Here is a 19,598-nt window from a genome sequence, read left to right as displayed (position 1 = left end):
GCCAATTCTGGGTGTCCCTGATGCCAGTTTTGGTGTCTCTTGAGCCGGTTGTGGCTGCCCCCCCCCGTCTCAGTCCTTGCCCCGCGAGGCCTCGGCGTTGGCGCGCAGCACGGCGCCGGGGCTGGGGTACGGCCGCTGCTGGAACAGGGGCCCGGCCGCCGTCGTGTCCGCGCCCGTCTTGGCCTCGTTGCGCTTGGGCAGCCCCGTGGACCACGAGCCCCTGCGGGGACAGCGGGGGGTCACCCCAAAATCAGGGGATACCCCAAAAATCGGGATAAACCCAAAAATAGGGGATAACCCCAAAATCCGGGGGCACCCCAAAAATAGGGATCAACCCAAAAATCGGGGGTCACCCCAAAACTCGGAGTCATCCCAAAATCCGGGGGCACCCCAAACTCGGGGTCACCCAAAATCCAGGATAACCCCAAGATGGGGGGCACCCCAAAAATCGGGATAACCCCAAAAATCGGGGGCACCTCAGAACTCAGGGTCACCCCAAAATTCCGGGGATAACCCCAAAACTCGGGTCACCCCAAAAATCGGGGATCACCCCAAAAATCGGGGTAACTCCAAAATCTGGGATAACCCCAAAATGGGGGGGTCACCCTAAAACGGGGGGGTCACCCCAAAACTCGGAGTCACCCCAAAATCCGGGGACACCCCAAAAATTGGGGATCACCCAAAAATCTGGGGATAACCCCAGAACTCAGGGTCACCCCAAAACCCAGGGATAACCCCAAATATCAAGGATAACCCCAAAATTCCGGGGGCACCCCAGAACTCGGGGTCACCCCAAAACCCGGGGATAACCCCAAAATTCGGGGTCACCCCAAACTCGGAGAGGTCACCCCAAAAATCAGGGGTCACCCCAAAACTCAGGGTCACTCCAAGCTTGGAGAGGTCACCCCAAAAATCGGAGTCACCCCAAACCTCGGGGTCCCCCCAGACTCAGGGTCCCCCCCCAATCTCAGGGTCCCCCCAGACTCATTTCCCCCCCTCTCCCCCGTACCTGGGCGCGTCCGAGTAGGCGCTGGGGTCCATCGGGTCCAGCTCCTCGTCCTTGCGCCCTGGGGGGGCAGGGAGGGGTCACAGCAGCTCAGGATTGGGGTGTGGCCCCCCAAAACCTCAGGGGACCCCCCCCAAATCTCGGGGTCCCCTCCCCTCGCACCTTTCTTGCCCTTGGGGTACGGCGCCAGCTCCTCGCGCCGGTGGAAGCGACGCTCGCGCGGCTCCTCCTTCTCCGGGGGCTCCTCGGGCTCTGCGGGGGTTGGGGGGGGTTGGGGGGGTTTGGGGACCCCAAATTCCCTCTCAGGGTTTTGGGGACCCCCCTTGAGCCTCACCTGGGTTCCCCTTGAGCCTCTTGGCAGGTTTGGTGATGACGGAGTTGGGGTCGTTCGGGGACAGCCACGACACCAGGTCGGTCTCCACGTTCCAGTAGTAGGGCAGCCCGCTGGGGGGGGAGACTGAGACCCCTGAGAGACCACAGACCCCACAGAAACCCCACAGAAACCCCACAGAGACCCCACAGATCCCACAGAGACCCCAGAGACCAAACAGAGACCCAACAGAGACCCCACAGCCCGCTGGGGGGGAAGACTGAGACCCCACAGAGACCACAGACCCCACAGAAACCCCACAGACACTTAGAGACCCCAGAGACCCCAGAGACACCCCAGATCCTACAGACCCCACAGAGACCCCACAGCCCGCTGAGGGGGAGACTGAGACCCCAGAGAGACCCCACAGACCCCACAGAGACCCAACAGCCCGCTGGGGGCGGGGGGGAGACTGAGACCCCTGAGAGACCACAGACCCCACAGACCCCACAGAGACCCCAGAGACCCCACAGAGACCACAGAGACCCCACAGCCCGCTGGGGGGGAGACTGAGACCCCTGAGAGGGACCCCACAGAGACCCCAGAGACCCCAGAGACCCCATACAGGGACCCTACAGACCCCACAGAGACCCTAGAGAGATCCCAGAGACCCCACAGAGACCCCAGAGACCCCACAGCCCGCTGGGGGGGGGGGGGGGACTGAGACCCCAGAGAGACCCCAGAGACCCCAGAGACCCCACAGAGACCCCACAGATCCCACAGAGACCAAACAGCCCGCTGGGGGGGGAGACTGAGACCCCAGAGACCCCAGAGAGACCGCAGAGAGACCCCAGAGAGACCCCAGAGACCCATAGACACCCCAAAGACCCCACACAGACCCCACAGACCCCATATAGGGACCCTATAGACCCCACAGAGGGACCCTACAGACCCCACAGCCTGCTGGGGGGGTAGGGGGAGCCTGAGACCCCAGAGAGGGGCCCTGCAGACCCCATAGAGGGATGCATGGACCCTACAGACCCCACAGAGGAGCCCATGGACCCCACAGACCCCATATAGGGACCCATGGACCCTACGTACCCCACAGAGGGATCCCACAAAACCCACGGATCCCACAGAGGGAGCACAGAGACCCTCGAGCACCAGGGGGTCCCCACAGCTGGTGGGGGTGTCTCAGGGGAAGGGGAGGGGTCTCAGGGGTGGGGTCTCACCAGGTGGGGTCGATCACTTTGTACCAGGGCGGCATCAGCCCCTCGAGCCGCGAGGCCTCGTAATCAACGTGGGCGTCGTCGTAATCCTCGGCAATGATCTCCTCCTCGGGCTCTGGGGGGACACAGCCACACCCACTGCTCACAGCCACACCCTGACACACACCAGACACACCCTGACACACCCACTGCCCCAATCCTCGGCAATGATCTCCTCCTCGGGCTCTGGGGGGTCACAGCCACACCCACTGCTCACAGCCACACCCTGACACACCCACGGCTCAGAGCCACACCCTGACACACCCAGAGCCACACCCTGAGCCACACCCACTGCCCCAACCCTCAGCAATGCTCTCCTCCTCGGGCTCTGAGAGGTGTGAGAGTCAGAGCCACGCCAGAACCACACCCAGAGCCACACCCTGACACACCCACCACCACACCCAGAGCCACGCCCACTGACACGCCCACTCCCCACAGCCCCACGCCAGCAATGCTCCACCCTTGGCCTCAGGGGCGGGGCCAACTGCGTCAGGCCACACCTACTTCACTGTAACCCCGCCCCCAGCCCCATAACCCCGCCCACACCCACCACCAAAACCTTGGGGCCAGGGGAGGGACCAGCCAGGCCATGCCCACAGCCACACCCTCAGCCCCGCCCCCACAAAAAGCCCCACCCACACAGGCCCCGCCCCCCCCCAAGCCCCGCCCCCGCTCTCACCTGGCTCCACGTGCTTGAGCAGCCCCCGCTTGGCCAGACGGGACTGGAGAGCGACCGGGAGCGGCATGGCCGGGCTGGGGGGGAAAACAGGGATAACACCGGGATAACACCGGGATAACACCGGGAACACACCGGGAACACACCGGGATAACACCGGGAACACACCGGGATAACACCGGGATAACACCGGGAACACACCGGGATAACACCGGGAACACACCGGGATAACACCGGGAACACACCGGGAACACACCGGGAACACACCGGGAACACACCGGGATAACACCGGGAACACACCGGGAACACACCGGGAACACACCGGGATAACACCGGGAACACACCCGGGAACACACCGGGATAACACCGGGATAACACCGGGAACACCGGGATAACACCGGGAACACACCGGGAACACACCGGGAACACACCGGGAACACACCGGGAACACACCGGGATAACACCGGGATAACACCGGGATAACACCGGGAACACACCGGGATAACACCGGGATAACACCGGGATAACACCGGGAACACACCGGGATAACAGCGGGAACACACCGGGAACACACCGGGATAACACCGGGATAACACCGGGAACACACCGGGAACACACCGGGAACACACCGGGATAACACACACCAGGATCCTCCCTCTCTCCCTCTGGTTCTCCAGGAGCTCCCAGTAACACCAGTACAGTCCCAGTTACCCCAGCACGGTCCCGGTTCTGTCCCCGTTCCCCCAGTAACTCCAGTAAGGTCCCGGTTCGGTTCTGGTTCTCCCAGTAAGATTCCAGTAACTCCAGTAATGTCCCAGCTACCCCAATGAGGTCCCGGTCACCCCAGTACAGTCCCAGTTATCCCACTTCAGTCTCAGTTACCCCAGTACAGTCCCAGTAACTGCAGTTCAGTCCCAGTTTCACCAGTTCAGTCCCAGTTACCCCAGTACAGCCCCAGTTATCCCAGTTCAGTCTCAGTTACCCCAGTTCAGTCCCAGTAACTCCAATAATGTCCCAGTTACCCCAGCTTGGCCCCAGTTACCCAGTACAGTCCCAGTTACCCCAGTATGGTTCCAATTACCCCAGTGCATTCCCAGTAACCCCAGAATGTCCCAGCTTGGCCCCAGTAACACCAGTACAGCCCCGGTTACCCCAGTACGGTGCCGGTTCTGTCCCGGTTCCCCCAGTAAGATCCCAGTAACTCCAGTAAGGTCCCAGTTACCTCAGTAAGGTCAAGGTTCGGTCCCAGTTACCCCAGTACAGTCCCAGTTATCCCACTGAGTTCCCAGTTACCCCAGTAAGGTTCCGGTTCTGTCCCAGTAACACCAGTACAGTCCCAGTTATCCCAATGAGGTCCCAGTTACCTCAGTGCAGTCCCAGTTCTGTCCCAGTTACCCCTGTATGGTCCCAGTTACCCCAGTACAGTTTCAGTAACACCAGTACCGTCCCAGTTACCCCAGTATGGTGCCATTAACACCAGTAATGTCCCTGCTTGGTCCCAGTAACCCCAGTAAGGTCCCGGTTACCCAGAACAGTCCCAGTTCCCCAGTACAGCCCCAGTTACCCCAGTAAGGTCCCAGTTCCCCCAGTAAGGTCCCGGTTCCCCCAGTACGGTACCGGTTCTGTCCCGCTCCGCTCCCGATCCAGTCCCAGTTCCCCCAGTACAGCCCCAGTTCCCCCAGTAAGGTCCCAGTTACCCCAGTAAGGTCCCGATTCTGTCCCGCTCCGCTCCCGATCCAGTCCCGGTTCCCCCAGTACAGCCCCAGTTACCCCAGTACGGTCTCGGTTCGGTCCCAGTTACCCCAGTAAGGTCCCAGTTCCCCCAGTACCGGTTCTGTCCCGCTCCGCTCCCGATCCAGTCCCGGTTCCCCCAGTACAGCCCAGTAACCCCAGTAAGGTCCCAGTTCCCCCAGTACGGTACCGATTCTGTCCCGCTCCGCTCCCGATCCAGTCCTGGTTTCCCCGGAAGCCGCCGCTGACCCCGCGCCGCTCACGTGACCGCGCAACCCCTTGGCCCCGCCCCGTTGCCTCGGTAACCGTGATCCCACGTGACCCATCCCCACCAATCAGCGACCGATGCGCGTGGGGCTCAGCGAATCAACGGGCGGGGCGGCACTGGGCTCAGCCAATCAGCGCGCGAGAGGCGCAGTGCTCAGCCAATCAACGGACGGACCGGTGCGGGGCTCAGCCAATCAGCGCGCGAGAGGCGCGCGCGTGGCCCTCATGGGCGCCGCCATGTTGGGGGGGGCAGCCGCGCGGTTGTTTGTGACTTCGCCTCAAAGAACGGCGGAACCGGGCACGGCGGCGGCGGGAACGGGGCCGGTGCTGCCGGGGGCCGCAGTGCTCGCCCCGAGCCCTCCCCCCACGCACGGGGCTCGGAGACACCGCTGGACAAACGGGGGCACCGCCCCTTTATTGAAGCTTTGCTCCTGGGGTCAAAGGTCACAGTGCAGAGGCCGGGGGGTCCCTGAGGCGTCACGGGGGGGTCACAGTGCAAAGGTCACGGCCATGAGGGGGGCAGAGGTCAAGGGTCAGCACCAGGAGGTCAGCAGAGGAGAGCAGAGGTCAAAGGTCAGCAGCAGGAGGTCAGCAGAGGTCAAAGGTCAGCACCAGGAGGTCCCTGAGGTTGAGGCCACCAAGAGAGGTCAGGAGCCCCAGCAGAGGTTGGCACAAGAGGTCAGCAGGAGGGACCAGGGGTCACCCAGAGGGGTCAGAGGTCACAGGGATCACCCAGAGGTCAGACAGGGGGCACACGGGGGTCAGAGGTCACTCAGAAGTCACAGAAGAGTCAGAGGTCACACAGAGGTCACAGCAGGCTCAGAGGTCACACAGAGATCAGGGGTCAGAGGTCACACAGAGGTCACAGAAGGCTCAGAGGTCACACAGGGTCACACAGAGGTCACAGAAAGGTCAGAGGTGTCACACAGAGGTCACACAGGGGTCAGAGGTCAGAGGTCAGGCCAGGCGGCAGCCCCGGGAGCGGGGCCGGGGCTCTGGCGCTGGGGGAGGCTCCGGGGGGGCCCCGGGGGGGCGGAGCTGTGGGGGGAGGGGATGGGCTGGCCCAGGAACAGCCCCTCCCAGGAGGAGGAGGATGAGGATGACGATGATGATGATGATGATGATGAAGGCGGGCGGGGGCCGCCCCTCCCCCCCCGCACCCCCAGAGTTGGGGGGGATCCCCTGGGGGGGGGAGGGGCGGGGGGAGGGCGGGGCCGGGGGGGGAGGGGCGGGCGCTGAGCCCGAGCTCCGGCAGCGAGCGGCGACGGTGACGGGACGGGGGCTGGGACACTGGGGAGGGCACGGGCACACTGGGGTACTGGGGACACCAGGGACACACCAGGGACACACCAGTGCTCCCAGTGACTTCCCAGTCATCCCGTGCTCCCGCTCACACAGGGCTCCCAGTGCTCCCAGTCACCTCCCAGTGACCCCAGTGCTCCCAGTAGCCTCCCAGTCCCCCACAGTGCCCCTCTCAGTCTGTCCCAGTCCATCCCCAGTGCTCTCCCAATGCCCCTCCCTGTCCCCCCCAGTTGCTCCCAGTCCCTTCCAGTGGCCCCCCAGTCCCTCCAAGAGTACCCCAGTAACCCTTCAGTCCCTCCAGTGCTCCCCCAGTGCCCCCCCAGTCCATCCCAGTGCCCCCCCAGTCCCTCTCAGGGCCCTCCCAGTGCCCATCCAGTGCTCCCCCAATTCCTCCCAGTCCCCTCTCAGTCTCTCCCACTGCCCCCCCAGTCCCTCCCAGTGTCCCCCCAGTCCCTCCCAGTTCCCCCACTGCCCCTCCCAGTGCCCTCTCAGTGCCCCCCCCAATCCACCCAGTGCCCCCCAGTCCCCTCCAATTCCCCCCCAGTCCCTCCCATTGTTCCCAGTGCCCCCCCAGTCCCTCTCATTCCCCCTCAGTGCCCTCCCAGGCCCCCCCAGTGCTCTCCCAGTGCTCTCCCAGTCCCCCCCAGTCCCCCCCAGTGCTCTCCCAGTCCATCCCAGTGCCCTCTGTCGCCCCCCACTGCCCCCTAGTGCCCTCCCAGTTTGCTCCCATTGTTCCCCATGCTCAGTCCCTCCCAGTCCCCCCAGTGCCTCCCCAGTCCCTCTCAATCCCTCCCAGTCCCCCCAGTCCATTCCCAGTCCCTCCCAGTCCCTCCCATTCCCCCCCAGTGCTCTCCCAGTCCCTCCCAGTCCCTCCCAGTTCCCCCCCACCCCCTCACCTGTGTTTCCCCCTCCCCAGGATCTCCTCTGGGGTCCCTGCGGGGGTTGGGGGGTCCCGGGGCGCACTGGGGGGAGCAGAAGATCTCCCCCCCCCGGGGCAGGAAGGGCAGCCCCAGCAGGGGGCGGCCACAGGGGGCGCAGCGGAAACAGCCGGGGAGGGGGTGCCAGTGCTGCCCCCTGTGGGTGACATGGGGGGACAGCGCCTCTGGGACAATGGGGACAGTGAGGGGACAGGGACAGTGCCAGTGCTGCCCCCTGTGGGTGACATGGGGGGACTGCAGCTCTGGGGACAATGGGGACAGTGAGGGGACAGGGACAGTGCCAGTGCTGCCCCCTGTGGGTGACATGGGGGGACAGCGCCTCTGGGGACAATGGGGACAGTGAGGGGACACTGGGGACACTGACAGTGCCAGTGCTGCCCCCTGTGGGTGACATGGGGGGACAGCGCCTCTGGGGACAATGGGGACATTGGGGACATCACTGGGGTGCCTGGGGACACTGAGGGGACACTGAGGGGACAATGGGGACAGTGAGGGGACACTGGAGGTGACACAGAGGGGACACAGGGGTGCCTGGGCTCTGGGGGGGTCTGGAGGCGCTGTGACCCCCAGTGGGGGCTGAGATCTCTCTTGGAGCCCTCTGGGGACCCCAAACCCCCCGGGACCCCCCCAAATCCCCTCAGGATCCCCTAAACGCCCTCCCCAGGCCCCCTCAGGAGCCCCCAAATCCCCCTGTGACCCCCAAATCCCCCTGTGACCCCCCAAACCCCTTCAAGGACTCCCCAAACCCCCTGGGACCCGCCAAACCCCTTCAGAATCCCCCAAACCCCCCAGGGGTCTCCCCCCAAACCCCCCGGGGACCCCCAAACCCCTTCAAGGATCCCCCAAACCCCCCCCCCAGGGATCTACCCCCAAACCCCGGGGACCCCCCAGCCCCCCCTGTGACCCCTAAATCCCCATTGGAACCCCCAAACCCCCTCGAGGATCCCCCAAATCCCCCCGGGGACTCCCCAAACCCCCCCAGGCCCCCCGGGACCCCCCAACCCCCCCCTCAGGTTCCCCCCAAACCCCCCTGGGACCCCCTAACCCCCCTGGGACTGCCCCAAACCCCCCTGGGACCCCCCCAAACCCCCTCAGGAGCCCCCAAATCCCTTCAAGGATCCCCCCAAACAACCCCCAGGGATCTCCCCTCAAAGCCCCCCAGGACCCCCAAACCCCCTCAGGATCCCCCCAACCCCCCTGGGACCCCCAAATCCCCACTGGGACCCCTAAACCCCTTCAAGGATCCCCCAATTTCCCCCCAGCCCCCCCCAAGATCCCCCAACCCCCCTCCAAACCCCCCCTGGGATCCCCTAAAGCCCCCAGGGATCCCCCAAACCCCCTCAGGTTCCCCCCAAACCCTCCCGGGACCCCCCAGACCCCTTCAAGGATCTCCCCAACCCCCCCCGGGCATCCCCCAAATCCCCTCAGGATTCCCCCAAACCCCCCCAAACCCCCCCTGAGACCCCCAAACCCCCCTGAGACCCACCCAAACCCTCCCTGGGACCCCCCCAAACCCCTTAAAGGATCCCCCCAACCCCCTCAGGACCCCCCAGCCCCCCTGTGCACCCCCCAAACCCCTTCAAGGACCCCCCAAACCCCTCAGGATTCCCCCCCAAACCCCCTCAGGACCCCCAACCCCCCCCCCAGGCCCCCCCAGCCCCTCACCGATGGGGTCCCCGCAGGTGTCACACAGGTGGGCGCGCAGGGCACGGCAGGGGGGGCACAGGGGGGTCCCAGCCCCCGCCCTGGGCAGGTTCTGGGGCTCCAGGGGCCCCTCGCACTCCAGGCACCGCAGGTGGCGAAGGTGCCAGCGGCGCCCCCCGGCCTCGGCCCAGCCACCCCCGAAAATCAGCTGGGGGGAGAGGGGGGGGTCAGGGACAGAGAGACACCAGGGACACCCAGAGACCCCCCCAAAATCAGCTGGGGGGAGAGGGGGGGTCAGGGACAGAGAGACACCAGGGACACCCAGAGACCCCCCCAAAATCAACTGGGGGGGACAGAGAGGGGGTCAGGGACAGAGAGACACCCAGGGACACCCAGAGATACCCCAGCCACCCCCAAAAATCAGCTGGGGGGAGGGGGGGGTCAGGGACAGAGAGACACCAGGGACACCCAGAGACACCCGAAAATCAGCTGGGGGACAGAGAGGGGTCAGGGACAGAGAGACACCAGGGACACCCAGAGATACCCAGCGACCCCCGAAAATCAGCTGGGGGGAGAGGGGGGGGTCAGGGACAGAGAGACCCCTGAGATATCCCAGAGATACCCCAGAGATAACCCAGAGATACCCTAAAATCAGCTGGGGGGACAGAGAGGGGGTCAGGGACAGAGATACCCAGAGATACACAGCCACCCCGAAAATCAGCTGGGGGGAGAGGGGGGGTCAGGGACAGAGAGACACCAGGGACACCCAGGGACACCCCAGAGATACCCAGAGACCCCCGAAAATCAGCTGGGGGACAGGGGGGTCAGGGACAGAGACCCCCAGAGAGCCCAGAGACACCCCAGGGACCCCCCAGACCCCCCCCAAAATCAGCTGGAGGGGAGATGGGGTCAGGGAACAGAGAGACCTCCCAGAGATACCCCTGAACCCACAAAGACCCCCAGAGACCCCCCCAGAGCGATCCCCAAGAACCCATTGCACACCCACCCTGTAACTGCCCATAGCACCCCACAGCCACAGCCAACCCCATAACCACCCCATAACCACCCCACAGCCACACCCAGACCCCATAACCACCCCATAGCCACCCCATAACCACCCATAACCACCCCATAACCACCCCATAGCCACCAATAACCACCCCATAACCATTGCACACCCACCCTGTAACTGCCCATAGCACCCCACAGCCACAGCCAGCACCCCATAACCACCCCATAACCACCCCACAGCCACAGCCAGACCCCATAACCACCCCATAACCATTGCACACCCACCCTGTAACTGCCCACAGCCACAGCCAGACCCCATAACCACCCCATACCCACCCCACAGCCACACCCAGCACCCCACAGCCACACCCTGCATCCCATAACAACCCCACATCCACTCCATATCCACCCACAACCCCCCAGACCCCAAAACCACCATACCCCCCCATTGCCACCCCCAGCACACCATAATCACACCCAGCACCCCACCTCAATCAGCACCCCACACCCACCCCATAGCCACCCCACACCCACACCCAGACCCCATTACCACCCCATAACCATACCCAGCACCCCATAGCCCCCCATAACCACCCCATACCCACACCCACCCCATAACCACACCCAGCACCCCACACCCACCCCATAACCATTGCACACCCACCCTGTAACTGCCCACAGCCACAGCCAGACCCCATAACCACCCCATACCCACCCACAGCCACGCCATAACCATACCCAGCACCCCATAGCCCCCCATAGCCACCCCACAGCCACACCCAGACCCCATTACCACCCCATAACCACACCCAGCACCCCTTAACAACCCCATAGCCACACCCAGCCCCCCATAGTCACTCCCAGTACCCCATAACCGCCCCATAACCTCACTTAGCACCCCATAACCACCCCATACCCACCCCATAACAACCCCATACCCACACCCACCCCATAACCTCAGCACCCCAAAACCACCCCACACCCACCCCATAACCTCAGCACCCCAAAACCACCCCACACCCACCCATCCCCACTCCCAGCACCCCATAACAGCCCCACCCCACACCCCGGCTGTTCCCATCCCCGCCCCCAAGCCCCCCCACGACCCCTGTCCCCTCCTCTGTCCCCTCCCCTGTCCCCTGTCCCTGTCCCTGACCTCGTCGCAGCCCGGACAGCGGTGTCGCACGCTGTCCCCTGTCCCTGTCCCCTGTCCCCCCTGTCCCCTCACCTCGTCGCAGCCCGGACAGCGGTGTCGCACGCTGTCCCCTGTCCCTGTCCCCTCCCCTGTCCCTGTCCCCTCACCTCGTCGCAGCCCGGACAGCGGTGTCGCACGCTGTCCCCTGTCCCCTCCCCGCTGCCCCCTGTCCCTGTCCCTCACCTCGTCGCAGCCCGGACAGCGGTGTCGCACGCTGTCCCCTGTCCCCTCCCCCCTCCCCTGTCCCTCACCTCGTCGCAGCCCGGACAGCGGTGTCGCACGCTGTCCCCTGTCCCTGTCCCCTGTCACTGTCCCCTCCTCTGTCCCCTCACCTCGTCGCAGCCCGGACAGCGGTGTCGCACGCTGTCCCCTGTCCCCTGTCCCTGTCCCTGTCCCTCACCTCGTCGCAGCCCGGACAGCGGTGTCGCACGCTGTCCCCTGTCCCTGTCCCCTCTGTCCCTGTCCCTCACCTCGTCGCAGCCCGGACAGCGGTGTCGCACGCTGTCCCCGTGGTGCCTCCCGCAGAGCAGCCGCCCCCGCGCCCCCCGGGGCAGAAGTAGAGCAGGTCCACGAGCGGTTGGTGGCACTGGTGGCACTGGAAGCACTGCGGGTGCCAGCACAGCCCCAGCCCCGCCCGCGCCGCGAACACGGCCAGGGAGCCGCCGGGGATCGGGCCACCGCACTGGGGACAGCGACAGGACAGGGGTTAGGGACAGGGACAGGGGACAGGGACAGGGGTTAGGGACAGGGACACAGCGAGAGAGCCACCGGGGATCGGGCCACTGCACTGGGGACACAGGGGACAGAGGGGACAGGGGTTAGGGACAGGGACAGAGATACAGGGAACAGGGACAGGGGACAGGGACAGGTACACGGGTCAGGGACAGGGGTCAGGGACAGGTACAATGACAGGGACAGTGTCAGAGGTCAGAGGTCAGGGGTCACCCCCCAGTGCCGGGGTCTCACCCCCCATTCTCAGCTCCATCCCCTTGGGGTCCCTCAGCCCCGTTCTGGCTTCTCCTTCCCGGTTTTGGGGTGCCCGTTTTTGGGGTGCCCGTTTCGGGATTCCTGGGATTTTTTTGCCTGTTTTTGGGGTGCCCAATTTTGGATTTTTGGGGTGCCCATTTTAGGGGTGCACATTTTTGGGGTGCCCGGTTTTTTGGGTACATTTATTTTGGGGTGCTCATTTTAGGGTGCACATTTTTGGGGTGCCCGGTTTTTTGGGTACATTTATTTTGGGGTGCCCATTTTTGGATTTTTGGGGTACCCTTTATATTGGGGTGCCCATTTAGGGGTACCCATTTTTGGGGTGCCCATTTTGGGGTACCCGGTTTTTTGGGGTGCCCGTTTTTGGATTTTTGGGTACCCATTTTTTTGAGGTACATTTATTTTGAGGTACCCATTTTTGGATGCCCATTTATTTTGAGGTACCTTTATTTTAGGATGCCCATTTTTGGGGTAGCCCTTTTTTTGGGGTGCCCCTTTTTTTGGGGTACCCATTTTTGGGGTACATTTTTTGGGGTACATTTATTTTGGGGTGCCCGTTTTTGGGGTACCCTTTCTTTTGGGGTGGCCATTTCTGGATTTTTGGGGTGCCCTTTTTTGGGGGTGCCTATTTTTGGGGTACCCATTTTTTGATTTTTGGGATGTCCATTTTTGAGGTACCTTTGTTTTGGGGTGCCCATTTTTGGGCTACCCTTTTTTATGGGGTACATTTATTTTGGGGTTCCCATTTTTGGGGTGCCCATTTTTGGATTTTTGGGGTGCCCTTTCTTTGGGATGCCCATGTTTGGATTTTTGGGATGCCCATTTTCGGGGTGCCCATTTTTTTGGGGTACATTCATTTTGAGGTACCCATTTTTTTGGGGTACCCTTTACTTTGGGGTACCTTTCTTTTGGGGTTCCCATTTTTGGATTTTTGGGGTGCCCATTTTAGGGGTACCCATTTTTTTCGGGTACCATTTTTTTGGGGCGCATTTATTTTGGGGTACCCTTTCTTTTGGGGTACCCATTTTTGGGATTCCTGGGGGTTTTTTTGCCCATTTTTGGGGTGCCCATTGTGGGATTTTTGGGGTTTTTTTGCCCATTTTTCAGGTGCCCATTTTTGGGATTTTTGGGGTTTTCTGCCCATTTTTGGGGTGCCCATTTTTGGATTTTTGGGGTTTTTTTGCCCATGTTTGGGGTGCCCCCTGTGGGATTTTGGGCTCCCACCTGCTGGCACACGGCCCCGGCCCCGCCCAGGGCCCGGACACTTCCCTGCCCCAGATTTTCGCGTTTGCGGCGCCGGGCGAAGAGCTGCAGCTCCGGCGCTCCTGCTCGTCCAGATCATGGCAGAACTGGGGCTGGGGGGAGGGACAGCCAAAAACCTCCCAAAAAACCAAAAAAACCACAAAAAATCCCCACCCCCGCCCCAAAAAAAACCAAAAAAGCCCCAAACTGCCCCCAAAAAACCCAAAAACCACACCAAAAAACCCAAAAACCACACCAAAAAACCAAACCACCTAAAAAACCTCAAACTACCCCAATAAACCCGAAACCACTCCAAAAATCCTCAGAAAACCCAAAAAAAACCCAAAAACCACCCCAAAAATCCAAAACCCCAAATCACCTAAAAAAAAACCCAAAACCACCTCAAAAACACCCAAACCACCCCAAAGAAACCCCAAAACCCCCAACCAGCCCAAAAAAACCTGAAAACATCCCAAAAAACCCCAAAAACCCCAAAACCACCCAAAAAAAGTCAAACCACCCAAAAAAACCCTAAGCACCCCCAAAAAAACCTAACCACCCCAAAAAACCCAAAACCAAAAAACACCCAAAAACCCCAAAACCACCCCAAAAAAACCCCAAAACTACCCCATAAAACCCAAAAACCTTAAACCACCCCCAAAAAAACCCCTCAAAAACCTCAAAAAAAAACCTAAACCACCCCAAAACCACCCCCAAAAAAACCCCCAAAACCCCAATACCTCAGGACTACCCAAAAACTTCCTAAAATGCTGTAAAAAACCCCAAATCCACCCCAATATCCCCTCAAATAACTGAAATCCACCCAAAATGACCTTGAAGAACCCAAAACCTCCCAAAAACGACCCTGAACAACTGGAACCCACCCCAAAAATGGCCCTGAACTCAAATCCACCCCAAACCTACCCTCAAACAACCCAAAACCACCCCCAAAAACGCCTTTGAATGACCCAAACCCACCCAAAAATGCCCTAAAAGAACCCAAATCTCCCCAAAAATGGCCTTTGAATGACCCAAAATCTCCTCCAAAATGCCATAAAAGAACCCAAACCCACCCAAAAATGGCCTCAAACCCAAACTCACCCCAAAAATGCCTGAAAAGAACCCAATCTCTCCCCAAAAATGTCCTTGAACAACCAAAACTACCCCAAAATGGCCTCGAACAACCCAAAATCTCCCAAAAATGCCCTAAAAGAAACCAAAACCACCCAAAGAATGGCCTCAAACCCAAAATCACCCCAAAAATGCCCTCAATGACCCAACCCAGGCCAAAAACGCCCAAAGAACCGAACCTCTCCCCAAAAATGGTCTCCAACAACCAAAAATCTCCCAAAATGCCCTAAAAGATCCAAACCCACCCCAAAACTGCCCTTGAAAAACCACAAACTACCCCAAAACTAGCTTTGAACAACCCAAAATCTCCCCAAAAGTGCCCTAAAAGAACCCAAACCCACCCCAAAAAAGGCCTCAAATGACCCAAAACCACCTCAAAAACCCAAAAAAACCCCAATACAATTCCCAAGCTCCCCCAACACCCAAATCCCCCCAGAGCCCCCAGGCCCCCTCACCTCCAGGTCGTGGGGGAGCTGCCGCAGCAGCTCCCGCAGCCGGTGCCGCTCCCCGGGGCTGCGCAGGCGCGGAACCTGCGCGGGGGGAGGCACCGGAAATAGCGGCGCACCTGGGGGGGAAGGGATTCAGTGTGACACCGGGGAAGGGATTGAGTGAGACACCGGGGGAAGGGATTTACTGAGACACCGGGGGAAGGGATTGAGTGTGACACAGGGGGAAGGGATTGAGTGTGACACCGGGGAAGGGATTGAGTGTGACACCGGGGAAGGGATTGAGTGTGACACCGGGGGAAGGGATTGAGTGTGACACTGGGGAAGGGATTGAGTGTGACACCGGGGGAAGGGATTGAGTGAGACACCGGGAAGGGATTCAGTGAGACACCGGGGAAGGGATTCAGTGAGACACCGGGGGGAAGGGATTCAGTGAGACACCGGGGAAGGGATTTACTGTTACACCGGGGGGGATTGAGTGAGACACCGGGGGAAGGGATTGAGTGACACCGGGGGAAGGGATTCAGTGTGACACCGGGGGAAGGGATTGAGTGAGACACCGGGAGAAGGGATTCAGTGTGACACCGGGGAAGGGATTGAGTGAGACACCAGGGAAGGGATTGAGTGAGACACCGGGGGAAGGGATTCAGTGAGACACCGGGGGGAAGGGATTCAGTGAGACACCAGGGGAAGGGGTTGAGTGAGACACCGGGGGAAGGGATTCAGTGAGACACCGGGGAAGGAATGAGTGAGACACCAGGGAAGGGATTCAGTGAGACACCGGGGGAAGGGATTCAGTGAGACACCGGGGGAATGGATTCAGTGTTACACAGGGGGAAGGGATTCAGTGAGACACCAGGGGTGGGGCTTCATTGGGGGAGGACCTGCTGGGAGGGGTCACCTGAGGGTGGGGGCGTGGCCTCGGGAGGTGGGCGGGGCTTGTTTCCATGGGTGTGTCTGGGCAGGGGCGGGGTTTGGCTCGGGTGGGGGGCCTGGGCGGGGCCTGGTGGGACTGGGGGTTCAGGACTCTATGGGGGGGTCCCAGAGGGAATTTGGGGTCCCTACAGGGGGGTCTCAGAGCTCTGGGCAGTTTTGGGGGGCACAGATGGGAGGGCTCCGTCCCCTGTGGGGTTTGGGGGGTCTGAGTTCTATGGGGGGAGGGGTCTCAAGTACCCCAGGGGGTTTGGGGGTCTCAAGGGGGGTCAGGGTTTCTATTGGGGGGGGTCTCAGGGGTTTTGGGGGTCCCAGGGGGTTTGGGGGGTCTTAGGGGAGTCAGGGCTCTATGAGGGTGTCCTGAAGGGGTTTGGGGGGCCCTGGGGGGTCCCAGGAGGGTCTGGGGTCTGTACAGGCGTCCTGGGGGGCTTTGGGGGGCCCTGAGGGGATGATCAGGGTTCTGGGGGGGGTCTCAGGGGTGTTTTGGGGGGCCCTGGGAGGATCAGGGGGTCCCAGGGGGGTCTGGGGTCTTTACAGAACTCAGGGGGGTCCCAGGGGTTTGGGGATCCCAGGGGGGTTTTGGGAGGTCCCAGGTGGGTCTGGGGTCTGCACAGAACTCTGGGGGTCCCAGGTGGGTCTGGGGTCTGCACAGAACTCTGGGGGGTCCCAGGTGGGTCTGGGGTCTGCACAGAACTCAGGAGGATCCCAGGGCTAGGATGGGCTCAGAGCTGAGGGGATTTTTGGGTGCACAGATGGGAGGGAAGGACCCCCCACCCCTGGAGAGGTTTTGGGGTCCCTGGGAGGATCAGGGGGGTCCCTGGGGTTTTGGGGTACCTGTTCAGGGCTGAGGCCGGGGGGGCCCAGGCGAACTCCTGAGCTGAGCCCCCCGGACCCTCAGAGCTGGGGGGGGCTGCAGCTCGGGGAGCAGCCGGGCCAGGAGCCGCTGCAGCCGCGGGGGAACCCCCCCACCACGTGCTCCCCACGGGACACTTGCATGCTGGCAGATCTTCCTGGGGGCACCCCAAAAACAGGGGGGTGGGGACCCCAAAATGTCCCCAGTGAATGGGGGGGGTGGGGGACCCCAAAAACACCTCACAGAACAGAGGGGTTCATGGGGGCACCCCAAAACAGGGGGTGGGGGACCCCAAAATGTCCCCAGTGAATAGGGGCACACCAAAAACAGGGGGTGGGGGACCCCAAAATGTCCCCAGTGAATGGGGGGGTGGGGGACCCCAAAAACACCTCACAGAACAGAGGGTTGATGGGGGACCCCAAAATCCCATCCCCACCCCAGGGACACCCCAAAATCCCATCCCCACCCCAGGGACACCCCAAAATCCCGTCCCAGACCAGGGACACCCCAAAATCCCAACTCCAGCCCAGGGACACCCCAAATTCCCGTCCCCAGCCCAGGGACACCCCAAAATCCTGTCCTTATCCCAAGGACACCCCAAAATCCCGTCCCCAGCCCAGGGACACCCCAAAATCCCATCCCCAACCCAGGGACACCCCGAATCCCATCCCTATTTCAGGGACACCCCAAAATCCCATTCTCACACCAGTGATACCCCAAAATCCCGTCCCCACCCCAGGGACACCCCAAAATCCCATCCCTAGTTCAGGGACACCCCAAAATCCTGTCCTTCCTTCCCAGGGACACCCCAAAATCCTGTCCTTACCCCAGGGACACCCCAAAATCTCCCTCCCAGCCCAGGGACACCCCAAAATCCCAGTCCCAGCCCAAGGACATCCCAAAATCTCCCTCCCATCCCAGGAACACCCAAACCCCCCTCACCTCCATGGGTGCTCCTGGAATCCCGGGCACAGCTCCCGGCAGGCGCGGCACGGACAGCCCCGCTCGGGGTCCTCGGCCTGGGGGGGACACGGTCAGGGGGGACCCCAAAAACTGTCCAGGGGGGGCACCCCAAAAACTGCCCCGGGGCACCCCATGAGCCCCCCATGAGCCCCCAGCCCCTTTTTGAGCCCCCCCGATCCCCAGGGACCCCTGACCCCAGAGCTGTCCCACAGCCCCCCAAATGTCCCCGGGGTCCCCAAATCCCCCGAGCCCCCCAAACCCTTCAAGGCTCCCAAAGCGCCCCAGATCCCGCCTAGACCCCCCCATAGCCCCTCAGACCCTCCAGACCCCCCCCAGACCACCCCAAAGCCCCCCATAGCCCTCAGACCCCTCCAAAGCCCCTCAGACCCCCCCAAAATCCCCGGACTCCCCAAAACCCTTCAGACCCCTCCAGACCCCCCCCAAATCCCCCCGGATCCCCTAAAGCCCCCCAGACCCTCCCCAAGCTCCTCAGACTTCCCTCCGGAGCCCCCAAACCCCTCGGACCCCCCCCGATCCCCCCATAATCCCTTCAGGCTCCCCAGAGCTCGCTCCAGACCCCCCAGACCCCCCAAATCCCCTCAGACTGTCCCAAAGTGTCTCAGACTCCCCAAAACCATTCAAACTCCCCCCAAACCCCCTCGGACCCTCTCAGATCCCCCGAACCACTCAAGACCCCCCAAATTCTCTCAGACCCTCCCAAACCCCCTCAGACCCCATAAATCCCCTCGGATCCCCCAGATCCCCCCATAGCCCCTCAGACACCCCCAAACCCCCTCAGATCCTCCCAAAGTGTCTCAGTACCCCCCAAAACCACTCAGAACCCCCCCAAACCCCCTCAGACACCCCCAGATCACCCCGAACCCCTCAGACACCCCCCAAATCCCCCCCAATTCCCTCAGACACCCCCAAACCCCCTCAGAACCTCCAAACCCCTCAGACCCCCTCAGACCCCCCCGATCCCCCATAATCTCCCCAAGTTCCCCAGAGCTCGCCCCAGACCCCCCCAGACCCCCCGAACCCCCCGGATCCCCTCACGCTCCCCCTCCCCTCACGTCTCGCTGCGATCGCCGCCGCCGGGACCCCGGGTGAACATGGCGGCTCTGGCCACGCCCCCTCATGGAAACCACGCCCATCGCCCACACGAGGCAACACCCCCTCCATTGAGACCACGCCCCACCTGCACAAACACCGGGCCCTCCATGGAAACCACGCCCCTCGGCCACACGAGACCACGCCCCTTCATGAAAACCACGCCCAATTCCCCGCCTTGAAACCACACCCCCACTGAGGCCACGCCCCCCACTCTTCCCGCCTTACGTTGCCTGGCAACCTCCAAGCCCCGCCCCCCAACAGCCTGGCCACGCCCCCCGGGCACGGCCGGGAGGGGCTCGGGAGTTCGGGGGTTCGGGGGGATTGGGGATTGGGGGGGTTTGGGGAGTTTGGGGTTCGGGGGATTTGGGGGTTCAGGGGATTTGGGGGGGTTTGAGGGGCTCTGAGGAGTTGGGGGATTTGGAGGTTCAGAGGGAATTGGGGGTTCAGGGGGTTCAGGGGGAGTTTGGGGGTTTGGGGGTTCAGGAGGAGTTTGGGAGTTCAGGGGGCTCAGGGGAGTTTGGGGGAAGTTTGGGGGTTCGGGGGAATTGGGGGGATTGGGGTTCAGGGGGTTCAGAGGGAATT

General features: G+C 62.1%; 2 protein-coding genes across 2 annotated transcripts; both read right to left on the bottom strand.

The window, feature by feature from the left end:
* Nucleotides 1-32: 32 nt before the first annotated feature.
* Nucleotides 33-5,267, bottom strand: PQBP1 (polyglutamine binding protein 1). Its single transcript, XM_033083520.1, has 7 exons — nt 5,182-5,267; nt 3,264-3,337; nt 2,549-2,660; nt 1,341-1,450; nt 1,169-1,258; nt 1,010-1,067; nt 33-220 (listed from the first exon to the last, which is right to left on the bottom strand). Exons 2-7 carry the CDS (start codon nt 3,328-3,330, stop codon nt 70-72), a joined length of 588 nt encoding a protein of 195 aa, XP_032939411.1. The 5' UTR covers nt 3,331-3,337; nt 5,182-5,267; the 3' UTR covers nt 33-69.
* Nucleotides 5,268-6,201: 934 nt separating this feature from the next.
* PRICKLE3 (prickle planar cell polarity protein 3) lies at nt 6,202-19,057 on the bottom strand. Its single transcript, XM_033083452.1, is given in 15 exon segments — nt 6,202-6,296; nt 6,474-6,548; nt 7,457-7,504; nt 7,507-7,662; nt 9,164-9,350; nt 11,819-11,880; nt 11,883-12,030; nt 13,560-13,654; nt 13,657-13,690; nt 15,164-15,266; nt 16,914-16,947; nt 16,950-16,994; nt 16,997-17,097; nt 17,883-17,959; nt 18,977-19,057. Coding segments are annotated over 15 exon segments (1,341 nt in total).
* Nucleotides 19,058-19,598: the final 541 nt, after the last annotated feature.

This window comes from Catharus ustulatus, chromosome 32 (assembly GCF_009819885.2).
Source record: "Catharus ustulatus isolate bCatUst1 chromosome 32, bCatUst1.pri.v2, whole genome shotgun sequence".
NCBI lineage: Eukaryota > Metazoa > Chordata > Aves > Passeriformes > Turdidae > Catharus > Catharus ustulatus.
Note: the sequence above shows the minus strand (reverse complement) of the source record. Positions and strands in the feature narration are given on the sequence as shown.

Bases quoted from the DNA above. Each gene is read 5' to 3' on its own strand.
- PQBP1 (XM_033083520.1), bottom strand. From the start codon at position 3,330: ATGCCGCTCCCGGTCGCTCTCCAGTCCCGTCTGGCCAAGCGGGGGCTG. The intron at 1,451-2,548 runs GTGAGACCCCAC...CTCCCCCCCCAG, and splicing joins AAAGTGATCGACCCCACCTG to CGGGCTGCCCTACTACTGGA. The intron at 1,068-1,168 runs GTGCGAGGGGAG...CTGCCCCCCCAG, and splicing joins GTACCCCAAGGGCAAGAAAG to GGCGCAAGGACGAGGAGCTG.